Here is an 11,993-nt window from a genome sequence, read left to right as displayed (position 1 = left end):
TCGCTGTTTCGTGACGATATTTATTTTTTATTTATTTATTTATTTATTTATTTATTTATTTTGTGAATAGTACCTGAATAATTCCCGGATAAGCCTCGCCTTCATATCGTATCACGCACCATGTGCCAACCATATCTGGGTGTGGGTCCACAGTGGTAATGTCCTTTGTCACATCAGGCTCACTTACAGGCTGATTCAATAGAGGCGTTCCATCACCGGCACCTTAAATTTAAATGTTGAGCAGTTTTAGTAGTTTAGTGCCATATCATCTCTATTATTTCTTTCTGGGTGATGAAAATATCTGGAACATTTCACAATATAGCTATATCTAAATACTGCGAAATTGTTAAGTGAACATCAAAATAATGCAGTATGTAATACATGGTAGCAGTAAAATGTTTTATAAATGAAAATGAAATCGAGATTTTCTCGTGTTATGTTTTAATTCAAACTAGTATAAAAACATGAGGCGTGTTGGAATTGATTCAGCGTGTTTATGTAACTGAAACCTTATTTTAAACAGTCTGGTAAATATGTGCCTTCATTTACACCTGCCACAATTCAGTGGTTTGTACGAGTGTTGCGATGGTCAAGTTTATTTTGTATTGATAGGCGGTTGGTGGCGATCGGTGTGGGTTCGAAAATGACTCGGAGTCTTAACATTTATTTCGTATACTTGGACTATGGTACATGTAATATTATATACTAACCTGTTTCAGCTGGAAAACTGTGTTCCGAAACGTCGCCTTCATAACAGCTACATGGATTTGGCCAATTGCAGAAACAGCTCAACTCTTTGAGAAGCATTATTCCTCGGTGATGTTTACTAACCGTTACTTGATGTAGCTTCATCGTTCCTTTGACTGTTTTGAGATCCTTTGGAACAGAATTACTTAAACTTTCAATGTCATCCGATTCAATCAGAAATAGTTGGACGTTTTCTAGGTGCTTTCCGACATTTTCATAAAATGCTTTTGCATCAGGTATATCTGTGCCTGTTGCCACAAGTCTATCGGCAGTACGCTTCACTGTACCCCCTACACCGTCAGCAGCACTTTTACCGTGGCCACTTTCTGTGAAATTCCAGGTTGCTATTTCAAATTCAAAGTTACCAAGAATGTGCCGATGTAACATAAAAAAGTGATTTTTAGACCTATATTGTGTACAAGGGCCATCGCTGACGAAGTGGATAGTGGTGATGTCTGGATAGGACAACTTTATGTACTGCAAAACAGGTGTAAGGTGTGCCCATATTGCCCCAGGACCGTGGTAAGTATTCTCAGAGACTGTACAGATTGATTTGATACTGTCCTTGGTATAAACGACAACAGTATGTAGAGAAACTTGCTTATGCGAACCCCCAAAGTGCATCGACTGAACCTCACTTGCAAGTTTTGCAGTGTAATTTTCTGAGAAATCAACATGCATAATTGCTGTAGAATTGTCTAAATTTTCTTTTACCTGTTTTAGTGTTATGTATTGATGTTTAATATTGAAAACATGCTTAGCGTATTTATCTTTCAGTAATGTTTGTGTCTCTACCAACAACGTCTCAACGGTGTCTTGTTCAGTGACTTTCACGGTTTTCTGAATTGTTTTTGTCCCATCCTTAGATTCGTAATTCTCAGTCCGTGTTGTCCACTGTTGATATTGAACCTGTTCACCCTTCCGTTCACTCAGCACTTCGGTACATACATCCAGGCCCTTATCTTGACATTTAGAACAATCCCTGTACGCGCATTCCTTACATTTGTTGTCACACATTAGCTGGTTCACCACAATGTCTGGGTTTGAATCTTGAATTACTCCTAATCTATACAACTTCTCAACTCTATACTTTATGTTCTCATGCAGTTTACACAAACATGTTTCTCTGGCGTCAGATTTTCTCTGAACAATCCAAAATGGACGAAATCTACAAAAAGATGAATAAGACATCCCGTGTTCGCGGTTTTCTTTTACGAATTTCTGATATAAGTTTCAGAGTGTGTCACATGAATAACGTTTCTGCTTCTTAATCTTTCCTTTTGTGATCGTGTCCTTCTTTCCGGGGGCCTGTATACTGTGGATATCTTCTTCTAAGAACAGCCTGACCTGTCGCCTCATTTCTATGTTCCATGTGACTGAGTGACCCGTCTTCTTATAAATTCTCTGTACAGTTGTCTGTCTTTTATTTTGTGACCTTTCAGCGTTGTATTTCTTTTCTTTTTCTAGTCTCTGTCTCGCACGTTGTAATCCTTTTCTTGTTCTCTCCCACAACACTTTGTATCTGTGCTTCTCTTTTTCTAATTTATCTATTTTTCTGTATGCTTTTGCCTGAGCTCTTCGCTTTCTCTTTTTACCACTTTCAGCTTGATGAGTTGTATTTCTTTGCTGCATAGGACTAAAAGATCTGTTTCTCTGGCGAACCGCTTGTATTTCATGTTCTGGTTGGTCTTGTTCGATTCTAACTGGTGATGATACAGGAGTGTTATTGTTTGCAAATTTGATTCCTTCCTGTTCTTGTTTTTTGCGTTCTCTTTGTTCACGTTTCTTAATCTTCCACTTGCGCTTTAATAGGTTTTTTTCGCGTTCGCTTTTCCCACTTATGTCATAATAGCCTTCGCCTTTTCTTTTCTTGTACCTTTGTCGCTCTTTCTCAAGATACTGCAAATGCCGTGTAGGGTCATTTTTAATTGAATCGCGATATTTCTTCGCCCTTTCAGCAGGTGTCATGGGCATCTTTATCTAATATAGATGTATGTCTGTGTTAATTTACAGAAAGCTTGCTATAATTTCTTTAAGCTGTTGTTTTCTTTGCTGAAGCTGTTCTAAAACTTCTGTGTCTCTATTTTCTAAATGTGGGAGATTCAAATTACTTATTACGTTTAATACACGTCTATGCTCTATTTCAATGTCAATCAAAAGTGCGTTTACTCTCATATATTCATTCAGTATCTCATTTTCTCTGGAAAGTTTAGATGGACCAATCTGCAAAGTAAAGAAAAAGATACTGCTATAGATCTACATATTGTCTGCTGTCGTTTTCGAATCGCCCTAAAATGAAAACATTATGAAATCTACGCTAAATATTATTTCTGTGTACAGAAATAGAAATGTATGACTTTTACTGCTTAAGAATGATATTCTATAGTAGATCTACATATACGAATTTTAGAGCCTTTTTGTCTGTTTGTCTTTACCGTCACGTCTTTACCGTCACCTTGATGGTATGATGGTAAAGACCGTGACGGTGAAGACTTTTTTCAGAAAACATTTGTTTACACGCCGGTCTGGCGCTGTATACACAAAAATGACTTTGGATTGTGACTGTGTACACTACCCACATACATAAAAGACAGAAGTTCTACAAGGACATGGTAAAAATGTATTTATGAAATAAACGGTGAAGACAGTGCTAATTATACGATTTAACATACAAAAATGTTACCTTATTTTCTTCTGCAGCCATATCGCCATCTCACCAGAAACAAAATGGGCGCGCGTTTTCGGGAGCTAACGTCATCGATGACATCAGAGAATTGATATCACGTGTTTTGTAAACATGGTAATTTTTGGTTAAAGTACCGTTGCGGTGAAGACTTTCTTCCATGGGACAAAATTTAAAGGTGTTAGATTTCATATATCTTCGGAATGGCATACACTGGCTACACAGTATTGTCAATAAAAAATCTAGTGCGTTTGTGCAAGTCTTTGGTGAATGAAAACAACTTTAGCATGGTTTCGTTGCATTTTTGACGATTTTTTTTTAATCAGGTTATTTTGGGACATTTACCGTCACGGCTGTGACGGTAAGATACATATGTTTTGTTCACAGATATTTAGGTTATATGTATTTATTTTCTTTATTGTGCTTTGATGTAATATATCATAATCATTTTATTCTTTCTAAATGCAATACTAGTTGAAATTTCTTGTGATATATTAGTGTTTAATGTTCAGCTTTAAGTCTTTTCCGTCACGGTCAAGTAAACTGTGACGGTAAATTCTTAAATTAAAAATGTAAAGACAGTTCTTTTACTAAATTTGTAAAGGTATAAATTATGTCATTGTATTTATATTTAATGTAATGGGTGATCAATGAGTCAAAAGAATAAGTCGACTATTTATAAATTCAAATGTTTTATCACTGGGACTGAAAGAGTAGTGAGAATAGGAATTCTGTGAGAATGACCCATTTGCAAGCAGCAGTATAAGAGATGGATGATGGTGACATCCTTTATGGTTACATTCTCCAAATTGAGTGAATACAAATGAGATGCAACTATTTAACTGCAATCTTTTTATATCTGGCAGAAAAAACAAGATTTATTTACATTCACATGTGAAACAAATGGATGTAAAACAGTACTTTTTACAACAAAAATATGTAAGAAGATGAAATTTTTTGAATACCCTGTATGCTAATTCTGGGTAATGCACATTATTTTACCATATATTTATAATTTCGACAGATCTTGAAACTACATCATACAAAATATTGTTTCAAATGGCTAAACAGTTTGGGAAGTGGAGGAGATTTTGTAACAGTGGAAAAAAGTAATAAGAAATTCATGAAAATTTACACATGGGTATTTTAAATCATTACTTTTTATTTAAAATCTCACATTTTCCAAAGTTTGACAGCTGTGATTTAGTTAATAAGTTTACACAACTACTGCAAAAACTTATTATGTCATACGACTCCTTGTTCAAACAAGGAGCATGCATAAACAAAATACACCGATTCTGGTGCCCCACTGATTCAGGTAACTGTACGATTAGATAATGTTTTACCTGGCTTACCTTGTTTTTGGTGCATTTTAATTTTAGGAAAACTGCAAAATCATACTGAAAAAAATACTTGCACGGTGATAATTGTCTATATAGATGCAACTTATATCGCAAGATTTAAGAAATAATAAATCTGTTCCTATATTTTATCAATTAATAAAATATGGGCAGGAATTTGGATGCGTAATAATTAAATCACGAGTGCGCAGCACGAGTGATTTAATTATTCGCATCCAAACGACTGCCCATGTTTTATTAATTGATAAAATTATTGGAACATATTTATTATTTCGATTCTAACAATGCAAATAATTCGCATTTTACAGTACTACATTTTCAGCGTAATACGTCATTCGGGTCATATGCTGTTACAATTTACCCCCTATGGTTAGAAAGTGTTGCATAGCCAATGGAACGTATATATATTTGTTTATTTTTTATCAGAATTTTTAGAAGTATATATAATTTAGTAATCTAACAGCTCACAAACTAATTATGAACAGAATCATCAAAATAAGCGAGTTGACCCTGTATTACGAGTGACGAGATTAACTTTTATATGACGTCACATCATTATGACGTCATACTTTATGTCATACATTTATGACGTCACCGCTGAATCATAATTAAGCTAATTGAATTCGCTCGTAGAAATCAGAGTGTGTTTTACGGACCTACACATAGGTCAGTATGAGTTTTTATTATATTTATGTTTTTGAAATGCTGTTTTCAACCGTTTGGCCCTGAAATAATTCGTATGTAATGGAACTAAAGTAGAAGCTCTTATGTTACAATCATAGGGGGGTGAAATGTAACAGCCAACCATATTTTATCGTAGATTCATGTATAGGCGATTTCGCTATATGTTTATATAGCAATTGCTGCGGATCGTGTTAGAATCTTTATTAAAAAGAGTCACAACCAATCTACTATGTCCCATTGATAACGTGAAAACAAACCTAATCAAAAACAGATTTAAATGAAGCATTTGGAATTCAAAATTTTGTAATTTGTCAAAATCTAAATACTTCTAGTTTTCAAACCAATTACAAATTAGCTCAGAGGTAAAACATACGGATTATATTCAATAAAACTTTTTCCGTGTGAGTTTTAATTCAGCAGCGGCAATTAATTTTATTTTTATTTTTGCATCAAAAATGTTTAGATTCCTTTGAGAAAACATTAAACATCAGCAATTATACAAAAAAAAGAACAATAACAAAAAAAAAACAAAAACAAAAAACAAGAAGAAAGAAAAAGAAAAAAAGCGTGTAGTTCATGTTTTGGATATTCTTAAATTTTTCGGCATACTGATGTTGAATTACTGAATTTTTGACAGTAGAGAAACTTTGATTAACTGCACGGTTAGGTTTTATTATGATAAAGTACACGGCAAAATACAATTTATAGGTTGTCAATCTCTAATGCAATTTATCCACTTTTAACTTGAATCTGTTTATGCTATATTTTTGCGCTAATTCATATCTATTTCTGACGTCTTCTGACACCCTAAATGAACAGAAAACTTGCTGAAAATATATTTATTAGTAAGTATCTGTATTTCTTTAAGGATGCATTCTCATATAAATGATTCATATCCGATGAGACTTGAATAAAAAAAAGAAGCTCCAAACATTGAATCTATAACAATATACTGTGGAGAGTTAAGAAAATATTCCGCTTATGTAAAAATAGTTTTGGACATTCATAAGAAAAAAAAATCACATAAGAATGAACATTCGAGGTTTCTACTTCAAAATGTTTCACACACATCCGCAATGTTTTAATTCAACGCAAACACCCATTCCGCTGAACAAGACAGTATGCATTCAATAAAAAATGCACATAACTTTTTCGTGAACAAATTTGTTCACCATTTGAAAGAAGGCATCGTAAATGTCCACATACCATAAATTATGATAAACGAAATCCCAAAGAAAACAACACAAGCGATATTAATAAAGCGTTTTGCCATTGGTGCCATTTTGAAAATAATAACTGAACAATATTAAGGTACCCTTTCATTTGTGAGGTTCCAGGCAGCTGTTGGTATCGGACAGTAGATTATAAGAAATTCAATCCACACAAAGACTGTCACGCCGTCTACAATAAAGTAATATGTTTGTAAGCACAGTGCAAACATTAATTCAGCAAAAATCTTTTGGAAGAATAATACGTTGTCTAATATACAATGGTTAATATTCAGGAACATCTGTCGCACTAAAACAGTGTCCAGTGACAATGGATATCTGATACTGACACATATTGTTATCAGCTTTGTAAATGTTTTAATACTTTATTACGGATAATAAAGTTCTTGATACATGTATTTAGTTTCTACCAATACAGTAATCTGTTTGTAAAGTCCACACTTTATTTGACTGCCCCATAAATAAATTAAATAAAATCTTAAAGTCCCACTTGTCTCATTTTATGCAATAAATTGTCCGAGCAACAAGCTATGATTTAAATCTACTTTGCTTTTCTTGTCGAATTTGATTAAGATAACAAAACGCACTAATGCAATTGAGTTATTAATAAAAATAAGCGTTTGTCGCGCGGTCAAAATATATTAAAGATATGCTTATCAATGGCATTTGGAATTTCTGTAGCAAATCTTATTTGTTTCATACATGAGTAACAGGGGAAAAGTAAGGAGAACTAGAAAATGAGTGTCATGAGAAGACACGTAGAGTTAATGTAAAAGAATGATTGAGCAGAACGTTGAACACAATTGGAAATCAATCCCATCTTGATTTAGATGAAATATCGTCAGCTCAGTGCAAAAAGTGACAATTTTCTCCCCCAAATCACCCAAAACCGCTCCTTTTGATATGAGATCATCCGGCATCTTAAAGTAACCATTGGACGCTGTGGATACTATCATATCATTTTATTTTTAATGACTTTAATTCAGTCTTTAAAAGAAGTAAAATCATAAATGTTTGAAATATACAAACGGGCTGATTTCGTTCAAGGGAAGACCATATATATATACATGTATAATGTACAGATCCTTCTTAAAATTTAATAATATGTGTTAAGAAAACTACTCAAAACGATTTCATATATGGTGAACTTGGTAGATTATCTTTCCAGTCAATGCGTTATTATAACATTATAAAATACTGGGTAAAAATATTGCATACAAATGAGAACAAATTTGTTAACAAAGTGTATAATTTATTGAAAAATGATTGTGAAAATTACCCAAATAAAACAAACTGGTGTTCACTAGTAAACACTCTTATGTACATTAGGTTTTTATGATGCATGGTTTATGCAAAGTGTTGGTAACACTAACCTGTTCTTATGTCACGTAAAACAAAGATTAAAAGATCAGTTTGTACAAAATTGGTCAAGTAGGTTAGACAATTCAAGCAGGACTATATTCTACAGACATATTGCTATTTTTAGATTTCAACCATATCTCAGTTGTATTAACATCAAACGTTTTTGTACTTAAGAGTTTCTTCTCACAGATTGCATATTGAAACTGGTAGATGGACTAAGCCAAACAGCACACCTCTAAATGAAAGAAAATGCTTTTCTTGTGATGTTTTAGAAGATGAATACCATTTTGTATTGGAATGTAAAGTATATAATAATCTAAGAAAACGTTTTATTCCCATGTATTTCTGGAAAAGACCAAATATGCCAAAATTTATTGAACTGTTGAATTCTGAAAATGTTTGCATAATACGAAAGTTAGGGAATTTTGTGAACAAAGCTTTTGCATTAAGAAAAGAAAGGTTATACCCAGCTGCTGTCAATGAAAATAATGTTAATATTTCTTTATAATAGATACTCTCTTTTGTTACAGACGTATGTATTTCGTTCTGTAGTCTGTATAGATATATAAATGATTTAATCAATTTAATAAAGGAACATTATATTATGTGCTATATGTACGCCTAGACACGGTATACTATAATATTCTAACCTTTCATTTATAGTCATTTTAATTGGTATTTTCTTAAGGCAAACTGCCATATGAATCCTAGTTTAATTCTTTCTCTGCAGTGTATTTTGTTTAACGTAATAATATCTTAAAACTATGATTTACAGTTTATTTGATATCTTGATCTTGTGTTTCGTTTCGGCAAGATGGTGTACATATTGTGTACATATGATGTGAATATGATTGAAGCTATATATATGTGTGTGTTTGTATAAGCATACAGGACATAACATATCTATTGATTGAATGCTACTATATTTACCCACATAGTATAAAACAATAATATAACATATGTATTAGACAAAGGCTAATACATGTATCCACTATTTACAAAACAATTATAATATGTAAAATGATAAAATTCTGTCACATGTGTAATATTCAAAATTAAATCAAAAATAAGTTCCGTCAAGTTATATTACTTTAATGAAATCATTATTTTTGTATCATCATGTGTTCTTGTAAATGACTGATATGTTTGTAATTGATATGCAATGTATGGTATACCTTCTCCGATTAACTATATCATTGTATGTAGTTGTTAAACACTGTCCTGCCATGTATCATGTTTTGTTTGTCCTCATGGGCCATCATTTGGCCTTATGGAACTTTGAAAAATAAAACTTATTAAAACTTATCAAAACTTATATATCGAGCAGCTTTTATACCATTTTTTTTTCATTTTTGTTATCGCTTAAAAATTAAATATCTTTCACAAAAACAACATATTCGGTAGGGATATAAATTCACCGAATTTGCTTGATATTTCTAAATCCAACTGGATTGCAGAATGATAGTTCTACCAATGGTCATCTTAGCTGGAAATCAAGCTGTCTTGCAAAAGGTTTGTGGTTCTACATAGGGTCTTCCTAAATCCAGCTGTTTTAAAAATGATTGTTGGATCCACATAGGATCATTTTAGCTGGAAATCCAGCTGGATTGCCGGTTGTTTGTTTTATCAATGGTCCTCTTAGCAGGAAATCCTACTGATTTGTAGATTGAAAGTTCTTCCATGAATCCTCCTTGCTGAAAATCTAACTGCATTGCACTTGGTGGTTCTATCGAGGGTCCTCTTAGCTACAAATCATGCTGGTTTACTGAAGGTTTATGGTTCTACCCTGAGCTTTCTAGCTAGAAATCCAGCTAGCTTGCAAACGTTTTTTGGGGGCCGGAGAAGGTGGATGGTTCTACCCAGTGTCTACCTAGCTGGAAGTCCAGCTGTCTCGTGCATAGTTGGTTCTACCTCGGGCCTTCCTAGCTAGAAATCCAGTTTTCTTGGTGAAGAATGGTCTTCCCAGCTGAGACGTTTCCGCAATATAATCTTGATAGTGTCAGTATGACATATGTGTAACAAAATAATGTGTTAGAATAATTTGTTGATAATAAACCACTATGTTTGAAGAAATATTTTAAGATGCTTTTGAAGAAGAGGGCTATATCGTGGGTTGAAAGCCAAAATCTCGTATGTCCAGTTTTCAAAATTTTTCAGGAACGGGAAAAACCTAATATTAATATTTCATTCAAATGTGTTTATATCAACTAACTGTTTAGTCGGTGCATGCGGTTTGAGGTATTTTCCATACAAGTGTACACTTTTCTGAATCTACTCACCGTATTTAATAAGGTAATACTTGCAGTTTTTGTTTTTGCATAACTTTTTTTTATACTTATTTGGATTATTTTGATATGACATAACCAAGCATCTTCATTACCATTCCCTGATATTAAACATTCCCTCTGCATTGAAAGAAAAAATAAAGTCAGAAAAAGTAAATGAAAACGTGGGAGAAGCATACTATCTTATTAATAAAATAATGCAGTTGAAAAAACTAACAAACTCTTGTACAACAAATATTAAGAAAATAATAAAAACAATAAAACAGCAGAACAAAAATGGGACGGATGTTTTGTAAAATTTAAATTGGAAGAGTATCTATATGATACCCTTTAAGACTACTGTTGAGGCTAAGTTGAGAGTATTTCAATATAAATATGTTATGCGTATATTTCTACCAACAAATTTCTCCATAAATGTAATATTTCTCAGTCAAGTCTCTGTGACTTTTGTAACATGCATGTAGAAACATTCCGACATTTATTCTTGGATTGTACAGAACAGAACAGAACAGAATTTATTGATTTAAGCATACAAGCTCATCATCATAACATCAATACGACAGTCACAATAAATCATGTATAAATCATAAATATAGGTGCATGTAATAATTACAATCACATTCAAAATGATAATAAATAATACAAATCGAGAGTGATCACATACAGAACAAACATAAGTCAAGCGTTCTTACACATTCAAAGTATCATTTCTGAGTTTAAAGCATTTGATACAATATAGTGCCAGTTTTGTCAACAAACTTTTGTTTTCTGAGTTTAACAAAGATACCAATTTGTACATACTAGGTCGAGCCGTATAAAACCTCGGAACATACATATTTCTAATCTGGGTATACAATGGACATTCTAATATGAAGTGATACTCATCTTCGAAAGCATTTAAGTTGCATAAAATACATATTCGTTGGTTCCTTTCTATATTTCTATGGCGCCCAGTTTCAATATTTAAGTTATGAGAATTTAATCTTATTTTTGCTATAATATTTCTAAACTTTTGGATTTCTATAATAAATAGGTAATAAGCACGGGATATGCCAGTACTGATATGTCTATAAAGAAACAATGAAGAACAAGCTTCCACTCCAACTTGCCATTCTGTTTGATATATATCTTTTAGTCGAGTATTAAACAAGGGTATAAAGACATTCATATTAACTGATTCTGGAAATAGCCACACATCTGTAAACCCCGAGGTTTGCAAAATATTTCGTACCTTTGACGACCAGTTTGTAACATTATGGTCGGAAAGTATTTCCATTCTAAGTTTTGTTGCATATGTACTTCAATGTCGTTTAAGAACAGCGAGAACAAAATCGGAGAGGTTATCTCCCCTTGTAATAAACCAAGATTACAGTTGAAAAAGTCTGACAACGTATTCATGTGTGTCGTACACATAACTTTTCGTACATTGAGCGAATAACGGACAATAATTTTCCATCAATACCAGATTTTATCAGTTTATACCATAAACAGTTCCTATTTATTAAATCATAAGCCTTCTTATAATCTATAAAACAGCACATTAAATAGGATTTATCTTCCAATTGCTTTTCATAAGAGAATTCAATATGAAAATAGCGTCGACAGTACTGTAATTGAATCCAAATCCAAACTGAGCATCGGT

The 11,993-nt window shown here is 32.9% G+C and overlaps 2 protein-coding genes across 4 annotated transcripts in view; both read right to left on the bottom strand.

Moving 5' to 3' along the window:
- LOC123536521 (uncharacterized) overlaps nt 1–4,167 on the bottom strand; it is a 5,769-nt gene extending 1,602 nt beyond the window's left edge. Inside the window, exons 1-2 of the mRNA XM_045319745.2 lie at nt 711–4,167; nt 74–222 (exon numbers count right to left, since the gene is read on the bottom strand). Coding sequence (XP_045175680.2) covers nt 74–222; nt 711–1,938 — 1,377 coding nt within the window. The 5' untranslated portion in view covers nt 1,939–4,167. The remainder of the gene's footprint in view (nt 1–73; nt 223–710) is intronic.
- The window catches only part of LOC123536540 (carbohydrate sulfotransferase 11-like), a 27,764-nt gene extending 15,771 nt beyond the window's left edge, over nt 1–11,993 (bottom strand). Inside the window, exons 1-2 of one of the 3 annotated variants that reach the window (XM_053548832.1) lie at nt 11,960–11,993; nt 6,791–6,876 (exon numbers count right to left, since the gene is read on the bottom strand). Coding sequence is in view for 1 of the 3 variants with exons in the window: in XM_045319771.2 (XP_045175706.2) it covers nt 6,682–6,757 (76 nt within the window). In the remaining 2 variants the exon portion in view is untranslated. Of the gene's footprint in view, nt 1–6,681; nt 6,877–11,959 lie in introns of those variants that run through there. The other 2 variants (XM_053548835.1, XM_045319771.2) reach the window with 2 other exon arrangements.

This window comes from Mercenaria mercenaria, chromosome 1, assembly GCF_021730395.1.
Source record: "Mercenaria mercenaria strain notata chromosome 1, MADL_Memer_1, whole genome shotgun sequence".
Lineage (NCBI taxonomy): Eukaryota > Metazoa > Mollusca > Bivalvia > Venerida > Veneridae > Mercenaria > Mercenaria mercenaria.
Note: the sequence above shows the minus strand (reverse complement) of the source record. Positions and strands in the feature narration are given on the sequence as shown.